The sequence below is a fragment of the Castor canadensis genome, chromosome 1, assembly GCF_047511655.1.
Source record: "Castor canadensis chromosome 1, mCasCan1.hap1v2, whole genome shotgun sequence".
In the NCBI taxonomy this organism is placed as follows: domain Eukaryota; kingdom Metazoa; phylum Chordata; class Mammalia; order Rodentia; family Castoridae; genus Castor; species Castor canadensis.
Genome location: NC_133386.1, coordinates 92,416,763 through 92,441,373, shown reverse-complemented (window position 1 = coordinate 92,441,373; position 24,611 = coordinate 92,416,763). Strand labels below are relative to the sequence as shown.

The following is a 24,611-nucleotide window of genomic DNA, read 5'->3' as shown; positions in this document are numbered from 1 at the left end:
AACATTTGCCACATACTATGTCTAATAATTTGGGATAATAACAATTATCATTCCAAAACATCTAAAGATTCCCAGAGAGTTTCTTATTTTTATAACCATCTCAGGTTTTTCTTAAGATTTTAAGACACATTTATTTTCAATCTATTGGTTAATGGTTCAAACGAACAACAGTCAGAAGAACTCATTAAATCAGTTCAATATTATCTAATAAATAGTCTTTCATCTTAATTTAAAAGTATACTTGATTTATAGCATGACTGATCTTGAATGATCGTTATGAATGTCTAGAAACATAGTAAATATCTCAAAATCATGACAGATTTCACAAAGGATGCACTGTGAATATTCACAGTGTTAATAAAATTGAAATTACTAAAATAAATTATCTTGCATATAATTGAAATTTCTTTGTGACCTAGATGTTCAAAATGGTAGAAAACTTCAAGTGTTCTTCCAATTTAGAAAATGTCACTAATGGAATATTGTTACTATGCCATTAGTGTATGTGCTTTGGGAATAACTCTTTCATGTCTATCAGAGATTGCACTGAAAGCAAATATGCACTTTCTATTTGTGGTGGTAGTTCTATTAATATCATTCCTTGTATGTTTTCATTCTTGAACTTTTTTCTCTTCTTTTTTTTTTGTGTGTGTGAACCTAGTTGACTGATTTCCAACATCAAGCATTTTGTGCATTTAAACATACAGGTGCACATGCAATATAAACAAGAGGGACTTTTCTAAAAAGTTACCAACACATATTATGTTTACACAGAGTACATTAACGCAAATAACACATACTATAGTAATGGGGAAATATATAGTCTTAGGTAATAAAATGCACTTCGGTGCTTATAAAGGAAAAACATCAACAGAAGTAAGAGAGGAGGAAAGTAAGTCCAGGCTTTGAATCAAAATGATTTCTGTTTTACCAGGAGGTCCAGAAGGAAGGGGATCAAGTGACCCAGGAAATCATGGGGATTTCTCCTTCTACTGGTGGCATATGAAGGTCTACAATGAAACCTAGGGTATGGAAAACTTTTTAAAAGAAAGTATCTGATTCCATTGCACTGCAACACTACCTGGCCCCTTTTCTCCTGTGACTACAATCCCACTGACAGCGCAGCATTTGAGGATCTCAGGGATCAGCCCTCTAACAGCACAAGTTCTGCCTTCCTCATGACTGAGTAGATAAAACCCATATTTTTGCTTGACTTTCAGTAGCCACTTTGGCTCCACCCTGAAATTCCATTTTTTGCATTAAAATGCTTGAGAAAAAAAGAAAAAAAAGAAAAGAAAGAAGGGAGGGAGTGAGGGATGGAAAAAAACCAGACCAGGCATGGAGGCTTATGCCTGTAATCTAAGCTATTTAGAAGGTGGTAGAGATCAGGGGAACATGGATGTTAGAGGCCAGTCCAGGCAAAAAGTTAGTGAAGCTCCATCTCAGTGAATAAGCCAGGTGTGGTGGTTCAGGACTGTCACTGCAGCTAGTCAGGGAACATAAATAGAAGGATCACAGTCTGAGGCCCAGCCCTGGGGGAAAAAACAAAAGACCCATTCTGAAAAACAACTAAAGTAAAAAAAGTCTTAGGGCCTGGCTTAAGCAGTAGAGTACCTGCCTAGCAAGAGCAAGACCCTGAATTTGAAGCCCAGTAACTACCAAAAAGAATAAGAAAAGGAATAAACTCTTTCTTCCTCAAGTCTGTCTCAAGAACTGTGGTATATAGGGGAAAAAAATTCTATAATTCTAGTAAAAAGAGAAGAAATATCAGATGACCCCAAATAAAAATAAAATTGGTCATTGGCATAAATTACAGGAGGTGAACTCACTAATTGTTGTACAGCTTAGATTAACCAAAATAAAGTCACACTCACATCAAGACATCTCTTGCAATAGAAAGGAATCCATTCACCTTCTCATTGTAGTTAATGTCAAAAAGCTAAAGAAGGAGGTTAGCAAAAACTCATAGTCCAATTAACTTACTCCAATTTTTCAATATCTACTAGCTCTTTTTCAGAATTTTATCTGAATAGATTAATAAAACAGTCTGCTAATTGGGTTTTGCTGAGCCTAAAACCGTAACTGAAGGCAACTTCAACCTTTAGCAAGGGCCTGCCTAACACGGAGGAATGACTACCATGGATAAGCAGTTTCTCAAAGAGCACCACTTGAGCAGCACTATGACACATCATTCTGTGAATTCTTTGGTATGTGTGACTTATCCCCCAATAGCTTGTGAACTCCTCGAGGATAGAGAACACATGTTCATCTTGCATGGTTGTTGCATTCAATGTACATTTGTAGAGTGAATTCGAAAGAAGCAGAACCCTAGAAATAAAGTAAACTTGTGCAACAGTTAATTATACTAAGCAATGCAAATAATGTAAAGAAAGAGGGAAGGACAGATTTTCTGGAACTCAAAAGATCTTTCAGTATAAAAGAAATGTATTTGGTCCAGAAAAAGGCAGTTGTAAGGTCAGAGACATAACTCCCAAGTAAGAAAAGTATAAAAAGTTCTGAAATTCTCCAAGGTATGTCCAGTCCTGACCTGACTATTGGCCTCTTGGTGGCATAGAAGCCATCCCAAGGATGTATCTCTTGATTGAAATACATCATTTGCTTGTTTTACGACATTTCCCTTAAAATTTTATAAGTAGCTTAAGTTTTAAACTTAAATTTTCATAACTAAGAGAAGTCATTGGACTTGCATGTCTTATTATTATAAAACTAAAAGATTGTGCTGGGGGAGTAGCTCAGTGGTAGAGTACTTGTCTAGCAGTGTGCAAGACCCTGGTTTTGATCCCTAGCATGAAAATAAATAAAGAGTGTGAATATTATCAAAGTACATTATATGTGTGTACAAAAACAGAACAATGAAACACATTAAACATTGCTTAAAATCTAAACGAATGGCCTAATTTTATTACTGGTGGCAGTTTTAAATTGTCAGTCATATATTTGGAGAGATAGTACACACAGTTCTTAAGAGAAGCCACTGTTCCCAACAGGGAAGAAAGAAAGGGACATCTACTTCCTACCCTTGACTCAAATGGCCTCAAACTCTGGCCACAATACCTGATAAAAATTTGCCTCATCCTTCCTTGGTAACAAAGTGTCAATCAGTCATTTGGACTTAAAGGGTATTTTCAAACTTCTACATTTTCTTTGTGCCTCTGAAGAACCTTGAGGATAAATAAATGTGTCCTATAGATGGGGCTAAATGAAAGTGACTTACATTTTAACACATGTGAAAATTTGAAGAGATAAAACATGTACAGGGGAATTTCAAGAATCAACTGACCAAAAGAGAGATCTACAGAGGCACTGGATTTTGTTGGTGCTATTCAAAATAATTCACCCATCAATGTCTTCCTAAGCTGTCCAGGCAGTGAGGCAGCCTCAGTTTTATACACACACACACACACACACTCACACACACACACACACACACACACATGTATATAAATATGAGTCTTTCAAGCCTCTCTCAAGCATTGCTTCCCAAGGCAGGGAGCATCATTACCCCTTCATATACTGTTCTCCTTTCCCCCATTCCCTACCCACTCCCACTTTAGATCCTCCTTCCCGCCCTCCCCACTGCAGTGTCTACTAAGCACCTCAGTAAAGTTCTGGCATAAGCTCTCACCATGTAGGCATGATTCTGAAGGTACCCATGTGTCTTCAACTCCAAGGCTAACCAGTCCAATTCTTCCTCCATTACATCAATACATCTTCCAAAACGTAAGAAGTTTGAAAGACAGATTGATGATGGTATGTTATGTCACATAAGTATTGACTACTAAGCATGTTTTAGGATATTTTTCTGCTGTACAAAAAGATAAAATTCCAAAAGATGATTTTCTTTTGCGTATTTATTTCCACATTCCAATTTGATTGAGGAACCATTTATAGAGCTTCATTTCATTTCCTTAATACATGTTACACTATTAGAATTACCCAAATTACAAAGACAAATAACTGCAACCCTTATGACTGATGCCGTTCTTTGCAGTTAACAACACAATTTACATCACAAGTTCTTTTACTGCTGCTGTTGTGTAGGAAGCAAGCTGGTCAGCTAGCCTGGTGCTTCTTTATACACATACACAAAAATGGAGCAAAAATAGCTGGAAATTGAATATGTTGATATTCTGAATAAAAGCAATAGTTTCGATTTTGTATGTCTAATTAGCCACAGCTCTTCAAGAATTGGTGCAAATATCATGGGTTTTCTAATTTCAGCAATTCATCTTCACAAAAACATTATTTGATGACATAAAGCTAGAAAAAAACTAATAGTCACAGCAGACAGCTTGTAGATTAGACAAAGGTCACTGTGTTTTAATGAACAGTGCTGTTAATTAATCAGAAAACAACAAGAACATGTGCTTTTAGGCAATGGGAATTTGTACCAAAAAATAATCAATCTTCACCTAAAAACACTTCAAGTATCTAGGAAACAGAAAAACTTCATGAATGGAATTTAAATCTCAACTGATAGAACACAGTCATATTTACCAATGAAATATTGTCACAGTTCTTTGTGGTGACATATGAAGAGATCACCTTAGTATCTGAAAAGGAGCATTAATACAGAAAGAACTGTCTCAATAGATATCTAGGTAGAATACAAGACTAGCTCTACCAGTGCCTCTTAGGATTCTTAACTTCTGTATACCTATCCAGAGTCTTAAAGAGGAATACCAAAATTATGTGAAGGATGAAATCTAGAACTGCTTCAAGGCAGGTGATAAAAATAATAAATATTGAGTGAATTTGATTAAAGTATATTATAGACATGCATAGAAATATAACAATGAAACCCCTTCAAACAATTACTATGCACTGATTTTTACAAAAGAGAGAAAAAGAAAAAAAATAATGAATGTTGCCTTTGGTTCTACAGAGGACTGTCAAAGCTAAGCTTCTAAGGGCTTCAATAAGGAAGAACCAATACCAATAAAACCAGCTTTACATTACTGCTTTCCCCCAAGCAGATCAACTACTTAGAATATTATTCTCTAACTCTTCAATGGCCATTTAAGTACACAGAGGGCAATTTGGTTCAACTTACCCTGAGGCACAGCAGCAAAGGCACTAGAACCTGGCTGGACAAGCAAGGGTCAGAACTACCATTCATCTGGATCATTTCAACTAAATGTAACAGGTTTCTAACTCATTTGAAAATAAAAAATAAGAAGACTCCCCATTCAAAGGGTGACTTAGAGAGCACCACTGAACCAATACCAGCAAGATCAGCCTCTGGACTTGAACACATTTCCTCTTTTGAATCAATCCCCTGGACTAGATTGCTGGCAATGGCTTTTTTTCACTGAAATTTGTATTGATATCATTGTAGAGTCACATGCAGTTGTAGGAAATAAAAGAGAGAGCCTGTATACACTTTCCCAATTCCCCAAATGGGAACATTTCTTAAAACTTATACTCTAAGAACGTAACAAGGATAATAATGTTAGTGAAGATCACAGATCTTATTGAGGTTTCTCCAGTTTTACTTGTACACATTTGTATGTGTGTATTTAGTTTTGTAGAATTTTATCCCATGTGGAGATTTGTGGACTTTTCAGAACACTCAGGATTCTGAACAATTCCATTGCCATTTGCTCACTACTCCCCTCAACCCCTACAGCTCCTATCAGCCACTAGTCTCTTTTCCATTTCTAGAATTTTCCACTTCAAAAAAGTGGTGTAAGTGCACTTAATGGTATGTGGCCTACTGGGACTGCTTTTTTATCAATCAGCCTAATTCCCTAGCTATTTATGCAAGTTGTCATATTTATCAATAGTTCGTTCGTATTTATTGTTGAATAGTAACCCATAATATGACTATCCCATACACAGCTTGTTTAATATCTTCATGGTCTGAGTTGTTTTCAGTCATTATGAATAAGTTTGCTATGAACATTCATGTACCAGTTTTTGTAGTAGGATAAATTTTTATTTCTCTAGTGGAAATGCTCAAGAGAACAATGGCTGAGTGCTAAGGCAAATGTATGTTTAATACTGTTTTGTTGAGGGAGTGTACTATTTTACATTCCCTCCAACAATGTTTGAGTGATCCAGCTTCTCTGCATCCTCTTCATGTTTTGTGTTGCTGTTATTTTTGACACTATTTTTTTATTTTAGCCATTCAGATAACTGTGTAGTACTGTATCATTGTGGTTTTGATTTCCATTTCCCTGATGGCTAATGATGTCGAATATCTATTCATGTGCTTACTTGTCATCTGTGTATCCACTTCAGAGTATACCCTCTACTTTGAATACCCTATCCATATCTTTTGTCAATTTTACAATTGAATTTTCAATTTTCTACTGTATGTTGAATTTCCTTCGAGTCTATGGTTTGTCTTTTCACCCTCTGTACATGGGCTTTCATAGAACCAAAGGGTTCAGTTTTGATGGAATCTAATTTATGGGTTTTTCCTTTTATTATTTGTGCTTTTAATGTAAAGTAAAAACTTTGTTTAAGCTAAATCCCCTAAATCTTCTCTTATATTTTTCACTGAAATTTTTATTGTTTTAGGTTTAATATTTAAAGCCATGATCTTTATTATTGATTCTTCTACAAGGTTTAAGATTAGGTTCCTTCTTTCCTTCCTTCCTTCCTTCCTTTCCAGTGGATGTCAAATTTCTCCAGCTTGGTTGTTGAAAGGCTGTTCTTCCTCTATGGACATGCTTTTGTGCCTTTAACAAAAATCTGTTGAGTATATTTATGTGACACAATTTCTGAGTTCTTGAGTCTGATCTATTTTTCAATATGGCCATTCCTCTGCCATTACTGCACAATCTTGGTTACAGAAGCCACATAGTAGGCATTACTATTGGGTAAAGTAATTCCTTTTGTTTTATTATTCTCTATCAGGATTGTTTTAGATACTCTAGGGCCTGTGACTTTCCATATAAATTTTAGAATATTTATTTGTATCTTTAAAAAGCTTTGCTGAGATTTTGATAAAAATTTCATCAAACCTACAGATCAATTTTTACTCAATTTGCTGAGTCTTTTAATTTTTGAACACAGTGTTTCTCCCCACTTATTTAAGCCTTCTCTTATTTCTTTCATATGTATTTTGTAATTTTTAGCATGTAAAATTGTACATGTTTTGCTAAGTGAGTATCTATGTATTATTTTTATTTCGAATAGTAGAAAATACTGTGCTTATAATTTTGGTTTCATCATGCTCACTTAATATACAAAATGTGATTATCTTTTGCATATTGATGATATATCCTTCAACCATACTGAACTCACTTATTAGTTCTAAGAGTGTTTTTGCAGATTTCATGAGACTTTTTTCTATAGCAATCACATCATCTGAAAATAGAGACCTTTTTCATTTGACTTTTCAAACTGTACCTTTTATTTGTCTCATTACAATAATGATAACTTTTAGTACAATCTTGAGTAACAGTAATGAAAGTAGACATCTTTACTTGTTCTTGATTTTAGAGGATGGCATTCATTTTTACCATTAAATGTGATGTTACCTATAGGCTTTTTTATAGATAATATTTACCAAATTGAGGGAGTCAGCCTTTATTCCTAACTTGATTTTATTGTGAATGGGTATTGAGTTGTGTGAAAGATTTTTCATCTGCATCAACTGATGTGGTTATATGATTTGTTTTTCTTCTTTAGTTTGATAAAATGCATTCCCTGGATTGATTTCAGACATTTAACCAGACTTACATTCCTGGAATAAATCCTACTTGCATATGTTACATATTTCTTATATCTCAGTGGGTTCAGTTTGTTAATATTTCACTCAGGATTTGTGCATCTAGGTTCAACAGAGATATCATTTATGGGTTTTTTTTTTGTTTTATTTTTGTATTATCTCTAGCCAGGTACAGTTGCATGTGCCTGTGGTCCCAGGTATTGAGGAAGCTGAGGGAGGATAATTGTGTGAACCTAGGAGTTCAAGGCCAGTCTGGACAACATAGCAAGATCTCATCTCTTTTTTAGCAGTTTTTTTTCCTTTTTTATTAGCATATGGTAAATGTACAAAATAATGTTTCATTATGATATTTTCATGCGTATATATAATGTACTTTGATCATATTCGCATTCTATTGCTCTCTTTTGTCCCCCTATTAAAGACTCCTATTGCTTTAAAAAATGAATAAAGAAATGTTTTCTCCTTTTCTGTTTTCTGAAACAAACTGTATGAAACTCACATAGTTTTTCTTTAAATATCTTGTTGATTTCAACAGTGAAATTATTTGGCCCGAGAATTTCTTTTTTGAAAGCTTCTTAATTACAGATCCAACTTCTTTAGAGGTTATGGGACTATTCAGATCATCTATTTCTTCTTTGTTTGGTTTTCATGGATTTGATCCCTGTCTTCTAGCTTGTCAAATTTATGTACATATGTTATTCATAGAATTCCCTTATTAGTTTTAATAGCTGCAGTATCTGTAGTGATATACTCTATTAAATCTCATATACTGGTGATTTTTGCCAGCTTTCTAGAGAATTATCCATTTTATTGGTTTTTTTTTCACAGAACCAGCTTTTTGTCTCATGGATTTTGTTTTCTTATTTTTAATATTATGAATATATTCTTATCTGCATTATTTCCTTCTTTTGCTTTCTTTTATCCTTCTGTTTCTAATTTCCTGAGCTGGGATCCTGAATCATTCACTTGAGACCTCTCCTTGTTTCTATTGTGATGATCATTTAATACTACAAATTTACACTCTCTTTAACTGCATTCACATATTTGGATGTATTTTCATTTTCTTACAGTTTTATGTACTTTGTAATTTCCTTTGAGACTTTCTTTTTGACTAATGAATTACTTAGAAATGTGTTACTTTATTTTCACATTTAGAAATGCGCTTATATTTCTGTTACTCATTTCTAATTTGATTGTATTGTCATCCAACAACACGGTATCATGATTTCATTCTTTTAAATTGTTTGAAGTTTGTTTATGGCCTCAGGATATCATCTATCTTAAATCAAAATGAAAAAGAATGGAAAAATTATACCAAGAAAAAATATGTAAAAGATGTGTTCTCTGCTGCTGTTGGGTGGAATGTTTGGATTCAGATGAGGTCCTGCTATGCTGTCCAGACTGGCCTTGAACTCTTAGGTTTAATTATCTACCAGTTAAATCCCATAAGTTACCATTATATTCGAATATTCTGTAAACTTGCTGCTTTGCTTTCCACTAGTTCTATTTCAGCAGCTCTGAGAAAAGGGAATGATGAATTTCCCAAATACAATTTGAATCTCTGTATTTCCCTTTTCAGCTCTACCAGTTTTTGCTTCATTCATTTTCCCTTAATCTCTTTTAAAAACAAAACAAAAATCAGCAAGCAATATTCCTGAACAATGGACACTGAATAAAGAATTTGCATATGCCACATTTCAGGTTTTCTTGGGTATCCTTCATAACATTATCTCTCACAACTGGAGTGCCAAACTTCCTGGTATAAGTAGGAGTTAAGGGGAAGAATAAGAAAATAAATGGACCTGCTGCTAAACCGACGTTGGGCCCAGGCACGGCCACGTGTGCATTTGGAAAAAAACATGGATTTAAAACAGGTGATCTGATACATTGACACACTAATAAACAAGTAGACTCAACTACTCAGATATGCATCCAAAACCAAAATGAAAACTAAATAAAACGTGCAGGTAATCAATGAGTAACTATAATGACTGCAATTTTGGTTTTCTGTGCATAGAAGATTCTATACATAGTTTTAAGTCCTGTGAGTAAGCAGCAAGGATATGGGAGATTTATTTCCCATCATGAGAAATATTTATGTAGAGAGCAAAATAATAGAAGGATGGATGCTGTGTCTCTACCGGGCATTTCAGAAGTGCAACATGTCACCAAGCACTCTAACTAAAGAAACAGACAATTGCCTGAAACTTGCAACAAAATGCCATTTCCACAAATTTGGTAACAGTTTTTATCTTACGAATGGGGTGAGACAGTGGGGAGTGGGTTAGAACCTTTACTTTCTATAATGCTCTATATTTCTGTGATATTTAAAAGTTTTAATAAAGACATGTATCACTTTTATAATTAAGCCATTATAATAAAAATCAATTAATAAATATTCTGCATTATAAATACTGAGTCAATTCTTGTTGAAAAACAAGAAAGGGAATTTTTTTTAAAGAAAAGCAATTTTTATAAACCCTGGACCTGTCCCTCTAGGGACAAACGACTGTGCTAAGCTGGCTCCAGAGACAATTTCCGTTTACAAATTCTGTTTGGTTTTTCATTCTGTGACTGACTGTTTAATGAGCCACTTTTGCTGGCCTTTCCCCAGGGTTAACTCACAATTCTTCCTAAACAATCTCAAAGTCGTTTTGCTGGCACAGGTGTTGTTTTCCAGCTGTTGCCAAAGGGCAGCACAATAATTAACAAGCTTCAGATCCGGAGGATTCGGAGTCTCACTTCTGGCAATGGACACATGCCACACACAGTTATGCTTCTGAGGTGCACTGTTTTGTAAGGAGACTTTGAGACCATAACAAAGGAACTTGGTATACTTCTCAATATTTATTTCTTTTAGTCTGAGAACAACAACTCTTAAAGATTCAGGGATTATGTCAGCCTTCGCAGCAAAATGAAGCTCTGTTCTCTGTTGAATTTGCAATCATATTTCAAGGTCCACTCATTTCACTCAGCTATCTCATGTTTTTGAGTAGCTAAGGTCAGCTATACTTACTATTTCAGATGAGATAGAGCCATTAATCGGCCTGCACATTTAGTACTAAAAATGACCTTTATATTTGCAGTTCGTTAGTGACTTGAAAAGAAATCGCATTCCTTGATAGGAAGTGCAGACAAGTGAAGCTTTGATGCTGTTCAGTTTTGGTTAGATGTGGAGAAAGGATGTCGTTCATTTTAGACATTACCAATGTTTTTGCTATGGTTTGTTCTGTCATGCTTCCCTCTGACATGTCTTGTCTGATATTTTAGGAGTTCGTGATGATTGTCGTCTTCGGTTTGGAGTTCATCATTCGAATCTGGTCTGCGGGTTGCTGTTGTCGCTACAGGGGATGGCAAGGAAGACTGAGGTTTGCCCGAAAGCCCTTCTGTGTTATAGGTGACTATCAGAGTCCCAGCTATGTGGGTTTATGACATTGCAAACCTTGCTCACGTCTCCTAACTGCAACATTTAATGAATATTAAAAGCTAACCTCCATGGAATACTTACTATGGGCTTTTGTATTTTAAAAGTTTTGACTCATTTAATCTTCACTATGAAATAGATCATTTTTACTCCCCATTTTACAGATGAAGAAACTGAGGCACTGAGTGGCAAAGTAAATTGCCAAAAGTCATACAGCTAATAAGTGGAAGAGATGGAATTGGAGCCAGATGAGCTTTCTCTAGAACACCATTTATATCAATTAAGTTATAATGAAATATATGGTTCTTTGGTGTTGCCCAGAATTAGAGAAGCATTGATTTTAATAAGAATTCAAAAAACAAAATAGCTCTCAAAAGAGATACAGTAGATCAAGAACAGATTTTATTTCTATATTTTTCCTAATAATGCATATCAATAGACTGGTTCAAGAATGATTACAAGTATGGCTTATTTTCTGCTTTGGTAACTTCAGACCTAACAATGTGTTCTACACTCTAAAATACGATTCCTCTGACCCCATGATCTCCAAATAGATAGCATATCTCTGTACTTCCCTAGCTTCTGTGGTTCCAGACGATCTCCATTCTGCTGGGTTTCAGCTCGAAATTATACTTCTTGATAAAGACACCATAGAACATTCCAGAGTTAGGATCTGGATCTCTCAATAATATATTTAAAATTCTATCGAAAGGTTGAAATGCTCTATATTAAAACAACTATTATTATTTTATTATTAGCAGCCAAACTTGATTTTCTAGCTCTTACATCTTTCTCACTTATCAGGCAGCCATTCAAGCTCAAGTGCTGGGAATTCTTGGTGAGGCTTAACTTCAAATACTTCCAAGCTGAGCAAGTTGGGTTTTAATTTACGAGGTAGTTTGGACTACCTTTTTCATCCACAACAGGTTTTCCTGTTTGAGGAGTCAGGAGTTGCTGAGAAATCCACTTAGTTTTCTCCCTTATCCCTGTTCTCTGTGGTAAAGGCCGAGTGGATCCAAGCATCCTTGGCACTGGTAAGAACAATCCCTTATTCCATGCTTATTTCATGCTGTGCACGTTTCAAGAGAATCCAAACAGAACTTATGGAAATTTGGAGTGACAGTGAAATTCTAAGTTAAATCAATCTTAATATACCTTGTTTGGCCTTAACAGTACTGCAATCTATGTGCCCAATTGTCTCTCATCTACAAAATAAGCTTTTTACTTCTTTTTGGAGACCATCATGCTAGGGTGTGGACAAAAACAAAGGGTAATTTCTGCCTTGAAGTTCTATTCAGTAGCAAGGCATATTAGTGAAGGCATTTGATTTTTCTCTGTGGAGATTTTTTTCTCTTTCTGCATTGTCTGCTCAAGCAGCATTATGAAGGACTGTAATTTGATATGGAACTACTGCATGACAAGTACTCTCTGTCCCATCAGGGGCCCCAATAAGACAGGCAGATGGTTGGCCAAGATTCATTCAAGTTCTGCAGAATAAGGTGGGTTCATGGATGACTATAGGAATGTTTCATTCCAGACTTTAAAACCAATTAAAAATTACAGTTCCAGAGGCAATGTCAACATATTTTTGGCCACCAAACTAAAAAGAACGTTCTTTCCCTGCTGACACTTGATAGCTGTTTTCAGCTATGGATACAACAGCACATCTTAAGTCCTTTAATCCTTCTCTTCTTGTCTCAGATCCAGCAGATCTAACTCTAAAAATGATGGTATTTTGTCTGTAATCCTATTTGTCTTGACATCTATCAATAGTGTCCTTACAAACAGGATGACATGGATAGTCATGAGTTTATTAACTCTTGAACCCTCTTTTTCAATTGGATATTTTACATCTAGTAGACTAATTGCTTTGGAAGAAAATTTTATTGGTAGATATATAATGAATTCCCATTAGAACCAAGACCAGATATGTACTTAAGGTTCGAATAACCATGCATTTCTCTTAGCATTTTATTCAATGTTCATGTAACAGATCTGTGTTCCTGCTAAATTGATTCAGTAATGAAATATGTTCAAATGTAGCTTATCAGTATGAGATCAGTAAATTTTTTTAATATTTTGCTTTTTAATTAGCATACATTAATAGCATACTAATTAATAGATGCATACAATGCACTTTGAACAAGGTCATCCTCTCCTTTATACTCCCATATGAAATCAGAACAATTTGTCCTAAATGTCACCTGCCTAGAGGCAGCAGGCTATACCAGATTACTTTTTTAAGACCCTCTCTAGACTTGCTTTGTGGATCCATAAAAATACCTGATAAATTGGTAAAAGTTAGTAACATGATCTCTATAGTTCCCTTGTTCAACCAAATTTATACTGACAAAAGAAAAAAAGGAACAGCACATCTCTGTCATCTATGATAGATTTTCTGAGTGGGAGTTTGGAAATACAGCCAAAACTTCTCAAGACTTCATATATTCAGAAGATTTGATTACTCTGAACATACTAAATATACATCCAGGTGTTTTTAGAAATCTTGAGCATTCAAGAAAAGAGCATAGAAAAGATTGTGGCAGTCTAGCTGTTATGCCTTCAACGTGGGAAGTGTTTTCTGTAAGCGTAACAGTGTTATCTTTCCCCACTGGAAACAGACTGAAGCCGGTACTGTGGTCAGCCAAAAAGCCTCCTATAGTATTGAGCCCTGTGGACCAACTCAAAGTATTTGGACATAATTTGGTAGAGTCCCCATTAGTTAATTCCAAAGAATTACTTTGGCATTTCCCCTTCAGAACCATCTAACCTATTTACCCATTGACTCTAGCCAAAACCAGGAACATTACAAATATACATTGATTTAAGAGATCATAAATCATTGAATACTTATATTTGGAAAACATATTTTAAACAACTGTAACCTAAGGGACATTTCTACAGCTGTGGGCAGTAATCACTGCATTCCGGATGTAGGGGTGATGCATATTTTAGGATGACTACCTGAACTATGTTCCTTACCCAGGCTGGTTGTTTTTATTTTCATACAGCAAAACACAGTCATTCACTCAACAACATCTGTATTGAGAATATGTTAATAATCTCAAAGACTGATTTCATGGTCATTCTTTTTTACAACTTTCATTAATGACCTACCTGAAAATCACAAGAAGTATCAAAGGCTGATACCTTAGATCACAATAATGAGCCTGATGCGTCAGGAAGCCCACAAATTACTTCTCACAGTGGCTTTTACTGGGTTTCTTGGTGGTTCCTTCTAAAGACAGATATAACAGAGCCATATATTTTTCAGTTTTGAAGTGTGTCTTAGGGAAGCATTGAACACCAGTCTATTAATCTTGCACCTATATTTGGTGCTAAATGTTAAGTTAGAAATTTCTTATTGCTATTTTAACCATTTCCCTTCAGTGTAGTATTTCCACAAGAAGACAAAGAAGGCAAACCACAGCACAGATGTTTCCTCCATGAATTGAGCATGTATGTCTTCAACTTGAGATAAGAGTGCCTCAGAAAAATGCCAACAAGTGTATTTTTATTAGAAAATGTGGCCAGCTTCTTACTTGGCTAAAAAGAAAATCAAGGGTTTTATTAAAATCAAATACATGGCTGAGGCTACCTTAATATATCTGTGATTTCATCTTATTGAAAGGCAACTCAAACTTCTGATGTGTTCACAGGTTAGATCAGAGACTCCCAAAATTGCTACTAGTTTATAAACTAAAGATTTAAGACATCATTTTTATGTTTCTCTGTCTTCGTCATCTTTTGTTCTAAGAGACCTGCTCTTGATCTGCATCGTCTAAAGTTTTTTGCCCCTTAATCTATAACAAGGTTATAGTTTCACACAAGTTATTTCCCATCAGTCATGTACTCTCCTACAACTTCTCTTGATTTCTAAGTGCTCAAACTCCTTCATTGCACATAGATTCCTTCATATGATTAACTGGACATCCAAGGACAAAAAAATCTGTTTTATCACAGAATCTCAAAAACATTTCAACGTCTTTAGTTAACAGTAGCTTTTATTTCTTGAGAACTACTGTATTCTAGTTAGTACTCTAAGCATTTTATAAATGTGGTCTTGTTTAATCTTACATCTGCACTATAATATTCCCTTTTATACATGAAGAAGTCAGAAAAGACTTAAGAAACTTGCCAAAGTTAGAAAGGTGGAAGGCAAAAGAACCAGGATTATTTTCTTGTGATTTCATTCTAGAGAAATATACCCACTCAGCTGTGAAAATGTTCCCTTTATTGCTGATTTGCTATTTAAAATTAAATTTATTTGAACTTTTGCATTGTCATCAATTTACAAACAGAAAATGGCACTTACATGTTTATCATTAGTAATTCAAGAAGCCAGATTTTACAGAATGATATTAATAGCAATAACGGCTTTATTTATAGCAAATATATCAGATTCCCTATTGCAGCTCTTTAATTTGAAAGGGAAATTGGGAATTAACAGATTTACATACGCTTTTGAGCAATGAGGTTTCCTAAGTATTTTCAAACTAGAAACATCTTCTAAGGAAAGTAATGCTACTCTTAGGAATGCCTTCATATGTTTGTTAATATTAATGGACTTTTGATAATTTAGATAATTTTTGACTTGGTACACAAACAACTTATAAGGAAGCTTGATAAGTTTATATGATTTGACCACAGAGAGCACACTGACAGGAAGACTATTTCCCACTCCTTCTATAACCTTTAGCAGAGCGATATAATATATATTAGTAATATTTGTACTACCACATGTTATATAAGAAAATTCATTCACAGGTAGAATGTTTATGTGCCAAACACAATCTTAGTGCAAAGGATTCAAAAATGAATCAAACATGGTTATAAGAGTATGGTCACTGGTACCCACAGAAAGGGGGAAAATGAAAGGAAGTACACTTATAGTGATATAGAAGCAGTTAGGGGAAGAAAGCTATAGAATATCATGATACTTCAAAACACACAGGAGCAAAAGATCACCCAAGTTTTGAGCCCTCCAAAAAACTTTATACAGTTTCTGCCATGTCTAAGAGTGGTTCAGCATGATGGGAAGTGAAAGAGAGCTACTTTATATCAGATTGTCCAAGAAAATCTTTCTGAATAATCAACCCTTGAGTTGACCTGAATATTTAAAAAGGAGCAAGCCATGAAAAGATTTAAGCACATATCTTCCCAGGCCAAGGGGCAGCAACTTCAAGTAATTTTGTTTGTTTGTTTTGTTTTTAACTTCAAGGAATGTTGAGAGCCAATGAGCTTGGCTTACACAGGAGACGGAGCCTTGTGGCTGAGCACAGTGGACAGTGGGGAGAATAGTGTGAGGTGGTACAAGAAATGAATGGAAGTCACATCCTGAGAGCGCCGTAGACTATGATGCAAAGCAGCCTCTAGAGACAGGCAAAGGTCTAGTACGTTGATGTCAGGCCTGATAGAATATTTTGGTTAAAAACAACAATATTAATAAGGCAAGAAAAAGCATTCATGCCTGATTGAACTTCATATCAGCAATATGCAAATGATTACCCACTTTGAAGAATACACATGTAAGTTATAAGGAAATAATTTCTCTGATTTTTTTTTCCATGTATCTCCATTTCTGCCCTCAGAAACACGAGATTTCAAATGAGTAACTGCACTGATAACGTGATGGCAACTCTTACAACCCCACTGGTAACTCCCACCAATTAGCAATTCCCAAGAGCCTTTCTTCCAAAAGACTCCAGTCCAGACTCTTATTAGTTATAATAACTGCAATGCAGGTTTACCTCATTAAAGATTATTTATTTCCTTTGAGAAATTGTGCCCTCCTCCTCAAGATGTTATCTGAAAACTTACGATCAATAAGAAGCATTAAACTGTCACCACGGGGTAGATTTTCCAAGTGGTGCTTAGAATTCACCAGTATGAGTCGCATTAACTTCAGTGAAAGTCCTGCAGTTAAACCACTGCACATGGCTTTGACAATGTTCTACAGTACATCTTTGCAGTGCTTTTTTAAATTTTTAATAAATATCACAGAGAGACTCAGTGCACAGCTGACTGCAGTATTTAAGAATGGTAATGTACCCGTGCAGTAGGAGGCTTTAAAATTAGATTTTAAAGCTTCTTTTCTATGAGGAGCCACAACAACAATATAAATGCACCTTTAATTCTTCAAAGACCACCCTTCTACAAAGGAATTGGGAGCTCCATTAGAATATAGAGTTCATAAAACAGAACTATATCCCTCTGCAATATTGTTTATTTCACACTATAGCTGGAAAAATTGAGGCACTATGAAGTGGGGGTGCTTTGTATTCAGCTATAAGTCAGCAATGAAGCTAGGAATAGAATACTGGTTTCCCAATAGCTCATTGCTCTGAAGCACTGCCTCTTGTTAGAGTCAAATTTAATTACAGTGTAATCCTTTTAATCTACACATGGAAGAATAATGAAGGAGCAAGAAAACTGAATTTATTAACAGATTACTTAGAGACCAAGTTACATAGATTAGAAATTTTCTTTTTGGGATCCAGATTTTCTAGAACGTGTTCAACACCACAAAAGAGTTTATCCTAATCCCATGGGCCAGAATTGGCAAAGAACTTCTCAACTTTTCTCACTTTGAAACATAAGTAAAGGCTCCACTCGAAAATGCTGCAGAATCATCTTCTTTATTAGAAATAAACCCATTAAAAATCAAAATATCACAAGAGAAAAAGTGCACAATTTCCCTCCACCAACCCTTCTGGGCTAAAATAAAAAACTACATTGAGATAAGGGCTCAATCTTCATTTTTTTGGCTTTTGATGACTTTTATACAATTCATCATGTCTGTGCACACACTGGTCTATTTCCTGCATTCACATTAGAAAAAGAACAATAAATTAAGAGCTGTGTTGCAATAAGAAATCTTAGCTGGGCATCTATAATCTAGCTACTTGGAAGGCTGAGATCACAAAGTTTGCAGCTTGAGACCAGCCCAGGCAAATAGTTCACAAGACCCCATCTCAACCAACAGCTAGGTGCAGTGGCATATGCCACACGGGAGGCTGAGATAAGGAGGACCATGGTTCCAGGCCAGCCAGGACAAGAAAGCTTGCCAAACCCCATCTCAACAGAAAAAAGCTGGGCTGGTGATATGTACCTGTCATCCCAGCAACAGTGGGAAGCATAAAATAAAAGTATTGTGGTCCAGGCTAGCCTGGGAAAAAGTGAGATCCTTTCTCCAAAATAACCAGAGCAAAAGGGCTGGAGGTGTGGCTCATGTGTGCCTAGCAAGCACGAAGTCCCTGGTTCAAACCCCAGTACTACTAAAATAAATAAGAAATCTTCCCTTGTAGCTGAGCATAAATGAAAGTCAGGAGGAGCTGGGGTGCCTGGTGTTACATCAAGACAAGTAAAGTTTCATGGTTTAAATTATAAATCATACATACATATGAATTGTCTCATATAATTCCCACAATGTTATTAAAGTAGGAAGATGTTATTATCCCCATTTTATGTCTTAAAAAACTGAAACTTAGATTAAAAGCCCTGTCAAGGGTCACACAGCACATAAGCCAAGAGCCAGGGAGGATGAGGGAAGAGATTTGTTTGAGCCAGGTCCTGATTTCATGACACCCATTCCTGAACCACCCATGTGGAACACAGGAACAAACTACTAAGCCATCTGATAAGGTCTGAGTCCTCTCCCCAAATCTCCTTCTTCCCCTTAGGAAACATTATCAAAACTCTAAAAGCAGACATACATCAGTATTATAAAAGAGGTAATCTCTAAGCAGTCATCTTTCTAAAATCTAGCCTTTTTTCCATTTTTTTTAAATTTTGAAATAACTTTAGACTTACTTGGAAGTTACAAAGATAGTTCAAAGTTCCCATTTTCCCTACTGCTGTCCTTTTAGAATCACACTTTCCCCCCAATCTTAACCTCTGGGAGCCATGAACCTGGTCTCTGTCACTGTAATCCTGTTCTTTTTGGAATGTCTCTCTTCCCCTAGGAGATTGCTACTTCAATCATACAGTAGCAATGTTTTGAAATTGGCTTTTTTCACTCAGCATGATGCTCTTGAGATCCATCCAAGTTTTCACGTGCATCAGCAGCTCATTCCTTTTTATTGCTAAATAATATTCCAAAACGTATATTACAGTTTATCCATCTACTTGTTGAAGTTTGTTTGGCTTGTTTCCAGATTGGGGCTATTACAAATAAAACTGCTATGAACATTCACATACAGATTTTTATATGAAAATAAAAAAATCTTTGTTTCTCTTTATATGAACATAAAAAATTTTTATTTCTTTAAGGTAAACACCCAGCTTTAGGATTTCTGAGTTTATGGTAAGTGTTTGCTTTAACTGTATCAGAAACTGCCCAAACACTTTTGTGTCCTTTCCTTTTGAGATATAGTGAAGTCTATAACAGAACACCCTGAATACACCCAATCTGGTCTAAAATATAAATAGGTCTAGAATATTTCATGAGAGTAAGTTACATGTATGCTAAATTACAATGGCATCAATGGCATTTCAATTTTCATAGGAAAAAAACATTTCTGCCTTTTCTTTCTATGAAATTATTTTAATAAGTAAAAGTTGCTGAAACCCATATTTCATCACTTGGGTCAAGAAACAAATGAAAATATAACCCAGTAAGAAGCAGTTCTTTATGCTTTGATAAATGAATGTAAATTTGATGTTTGTATAGATGAAGCATTGAGAGACCAATTAAAATAAAAATCCAATACTGTAGAAATTCCTGAAGGACCACTACTTAAACCCACCTTTACTTTGTAGAGAGTCCTTATTCAAGCAAACTTTACTGAGACCACTACTAATATGCTCATCTGCTAAAGGATATGTACAGACACTTAGCCAAACCCTCAATTCATACCTCCACCAGAACACCATGCTTAAAATTGCCACCAAGACCTACAGTGCTATAGAGAGTTGAGCACAACAATCATGGTTCTCATGTGACCTAAAAAGAGGCGATTTGTTCTCCTTAATCCAATACCTGTCAGGTATCCTCCTATTCTTAAAATTAAGAACCCCCAGCCTTGCGTCTATGACTCTGTTCCTCCTTCAGAATTCTTTCATGTTCACCAGTGTCTCTTCCATAACCATCAGAAATTAGTAAAACAGCCCTGAGTGGTCAAAATGCATTTAACTTGTTGAGATGCTATAGCAATGCTGGAACAACCAACCACTCGTTTGGAAAGATAATGTTAGACTATGACGGTCGAGCTGTGCAGTTTTAGGGGGTACAAGATCTACCCGGGCACAGGAGGCACTATGCCAGGACAGACAGAAAGGTTTTCCAATTTCTCAAGGCAAAATGTGAGTCAGCGTTCCTCTCCAAGAAGAATCCCCTACCGATGAACTAGACTGTCTTCTACAGAAGAAAGCACAAAAAAAGAGAACCCGATGTGCTGTCAAATTCCAGCAGGCCATCATTGGTGCATCTCTTGCTGATATCATGGCCAAGAGAAATCGGAAACCACAAGTTAGAAAGGCTCAAGGAGAGCAAGCTATGAGGGCTGCCAAGGAACCAAAAAAAAGCTAAGCAGGCACCTCAGAGGACAGCAATGGCTGCTCCTAAAGGCAGCAAGTAAGCAAAACACTGTGAAGCCCATAAAGTTTCTGCTCCTCAAGTTGGTGGAAAACACTAATTTGGAAGATCAGATTTTTAAATAAAGAGATCCATCTATAATTCTTTAAAAAAAAAGTTAGGTCCATATCTAGCCTACTATAGTACAAGATAAACTCCAAATAAACCAAAGTTGTGAATCAAATAAAATCAATCTTGAAACCAGGAAGTCCTTTTTAATTACAGCTAAAAATATTGATAAATCAAGTCATATAAAATCAGAGACAAAAGCCATGGAGACACATTTCTGTCATCCCAACACTGGAGTGGGAGAATCATGAGTTCAAGGCCAGCCTGGACCATTATAGGATTCCCTTCTCAAAAAAAAAATTTTTTTTTAAAGCAAAACATTTCAAGGCATCAGCATGATAAAAAAAAATAAGCAACATCAGGAGAAAAGTGCAGAAAATATTTACAACTCCTATCACAGACAAAAAGCTGGTCTCCTTAAGAAGTGGGTTTGTGGCTCAAGTGTTAGAGCCTACCTGTCAAGTGTAAGGCCCTGTGTTCAAACTCCAATACTACCAAAAAAAAAAGAGCTGTAGAAGTCAAAGGAAATTCAGTAACTCAATATAAACTGAAATATGCAAAATGACATATGAAGAAAGAGTGCACAGAAAAAGAAACGCATACCTCTTAAACATACTTAGTCTCATTCATAAAAAAGAAATGCACATGATAACATTTGGTTATCTATCAGATTGATAAACATCTGCTGTTTGACCAAACCCTGTTTTAGTGAGTCTATAAGGAAATAAGCACTCATATGCCACAGGAATGCAAAGTACTATCTCCTTTATGGGAGTGCATCAATATCTGCCAAAATTACATGTGCACTTATTTTTCAACCCAGGAATTCTGCTTCCTAACAGTTCCATCTCTTTGTAGCAAATGTTCACTAGAGCTGAACAAACTAAGGCACATTCACACAATAGAGTACAATGAAGATGTCTCCGTACAGAAACAGAAGGATCCCAACATAAAGAAAAATATTTTGTGATATATAGTGTGCTATATATAGTGTAACAAAAGAGAAAGTAAGCATTTATATTCATATTCTTTTGCAATGTTAAAAAACATTGAAAGCATTTTTTAATGAGAAGAAAATCTGGGTGTGTTGGTACACACCTGTGATTCCAGCACTCTCAAAAGAGACAGGAGGATTACAAATTTAAGGCCAGCCTCGGCTACGTAGCAAGTTTGAGGTCACCTTTGGCTGCACGGAAAGCCAAAGGGCCAAAACAAGGAGTCTTGGGGGAGAGAAAAAGAAAAGAGTAAGTAAATAGTGAGTGGGTGCAAAGTAGATGGGAACAGGGATAGGAGCAAAATTTCTCATCATGCACTTCATCATCCTGGTATTTAAACCATATAAATATATTTTGTATTCAAAAACTAAATACAAAGCACTATTGCCTAGCACACTATAAGCACAGCTTAAATGCCGACTGTTGTTTTTTCCCATAGAAACACTGGGATGGATTGAGTGGTTCCTATGGTGTACAGGTGTACAGAATCTCACTCAACTGTAGACATTTTTGTCATCGCAAAGAAGTACAATGCCTTGGGTGACTCATCATAGGATTTTCATGTGAACACTTTCAGTTCAAGGCTGAAAAAATACAGAATAGCATTTTTAACTCTCTTAAAGTGCTGCTCTAAAGATATTTTGTGATTTGTCTTAAATCGGCCTACATATATTTCCTGAATTTTAAACTTGGAATTGTAGTTGTGCCTTCTCAAAGGATTGCCTAAAATGGTGAAACGAGGCGATGCGTGAAAAGTACTTAGCTTAGCGCCTTGCATGTAATAAATTCCCCATCGGTGTAGTGGAAATGAACTCAATTATGAAGATGGTAGCTTCAGTGAACCTCTGATCAACCCTCGGATCAGCAAATACAACCAGAATAAAATTACCAACTCACAAGAAACTCACTGCATATTTTATTGATTACTTCTCTTCAAAATATCTTCACTGATAACTGCATTCCTAAAGTTGAGAGCTTATGTATCTTAAATAAGAACTAATTTTTACCTTTAAAGGGAAGGGAAAAGGTTGAAACCAAGCTTGGTACTTTTGAATGTAGACCTCTTTAAATATAATAAAAAATTTTAGGAATGATGTGTATATTACCTGAAGGCTGTTGGATTAACTCAAGGGGTTTTTGACTGGTTGTTAATTATGGCTTAGCCTACATTAGTCCTAGGAGGGATTTTTGGCCCCTTAACTAGGCTAGCTATGCCTGCAAGGCACTCTATTTCCCAGTGATAGCATTCATCACCCATGGGTGTGGTTACTTGTATCAGTGTCTTCTGTACCAACTGCCTTTCACTCCTGTGGAGATAGAGAGTGTCTCCCTATCTATATCATCCCCAGCCCATCCATACCCTTTTCTATCATTTACCCAGGTCCTAGCAGCTTCTAGCCATGATGAATACAAAGTGGATGAATTGAAATATCAGGAAATTACCAGCTAATAAACACTCACCAAAGAACCTCATCCCCACCCACCATCACAAACCCTAAGCCCACATTGTGAAATGAGCAAATGACGGGGAAAAGTGAGGCAATTATCCAAGCAATGCAAAGTGAAAAAAACAGCACCTTTACCTCAGTCATCCAGAGTTTCTAGAAGAATGATTTTGACTTGCATTTGTTAATCTAATTGCTTCAACTCTCTAATTTAGTCATATGAATGTGATTATATTTTTCAGTTTTGCATATTTGTAATTATATGTACTTTTAGAGGAAGCAATTCTCCTGTACTGCCTTTTTCTCCCTTTTTCACTTTTGCCTTTTACAAAATGTTTTAAATATTTGATTTTAGCCCCTACCACAGGCTCCAAATCTGTGCTTGGAATTTGCAGATCAAAGCACTGTAGCTAATCCTGAGGACATTTGCCATCTTGTGAGTTAAGAATCCATCTCTTATCAAGTTTCTGTGGTTTTCTGGAGAATTTACTAGTGACAATGTTAAAATGTGCACATCTGAAACTATTTTTGAATTGCTTTTTCTTGATACTTTTCCATATTTAGTTAATGGGGAAACAGTCAGCTCCCGAGTGGGACTGAACTCCATCAAGCCAGCCCTAGCCTCTTTAGAAGAGATTCCTGGGTTGTATTATCACATGTTTTCAATAAATCTTGGGGGGTTTTGTTGTTGTTATTCTTTAAACAGAGTGTGTCTTATTCAAAAAGCTCATGATGGTAAGAAAGGAGCTGATAATGAGAAGAAAGTGTGTCCAAAGTAGAATTATTTTTTCTCCCACAGCCTTAGGATTTCTAGTAAGATATTGTTTCACGGTCTGAGCTGCAGATTAGGCCCCTTTAGTATGAGTTCTAAGACTGTCTTTGCAAGTAATTCACTGCAGTATTGTTTACCAGCCTTGCTAGCACATCGTTTCTTTCCTTTAAGCTCAGCAGTACCCATTGTAAGGTACATAAACAGAAGCAAGTATAAAATTAAAAAGTTCAATACACTGTCCTTTACCTAGTATAAATAAGGGAAGATTTTGACTAAGATTTTGTAAATAAAGATGGGATCTCGATGCACAGTTAACCATGATCTATTTAGTTTATAATCTCATTAAAAACTACAGATATATAGATATCTATCTCTCTCCAAATGGCAGCATGCAGGATGCATGCTGAGTGCCAGATACTTGTCTATAGCTGTTATTTACCCAAATTTACTTCTTTAAAGCACTATCTTTTCATTCTTCACAGAAGGAAAACTCTATTTTCACACTCCAGTGTTTATCCCTAAGGTTTAGCAGAGTACCTAAACTATATCCATTTCTTACTTCTAAAAATAAGAAATTGTGCATTAAAAAAGATTAAGAGAGCCAGGTGAACCAAGTAATTCTCAATTTCC

At 35.7% G+C, this 24,611-nt stretch overlaps 1 protein-coding gene across 5 annotated transcripts in view; it reads left to right on the top strand.

Annotated features, from left to right (window-relative positions):
• Kcnq5 (potassium voltage-gated channel subfamily Q member 5) overlaps window positions 1–24,611 on the top strand; it is a 525,873-nt gene that overhangs the window by 386,114 nt on the left and 115,148 nt on the right. For 4 of the 5 annotated variants that reach the window (XM_074079876.1, XM_074079868.1, XM_074079860.1 and 1 more), the window contains exon 3: window positions 10,973–11,099. In XM_074079876.1, the coding sequence (XP_073935977.1) occupies window positions 10,973–11,099 (127 nt within the window). Of the gene's footprint in view, window positions 1–943; window positions 1,028–10,972; window positions 11,100–24,611 lie in introns of those variants that run through there. The other variant, XM_074079881.1, reaches the window with a different exon arrangement.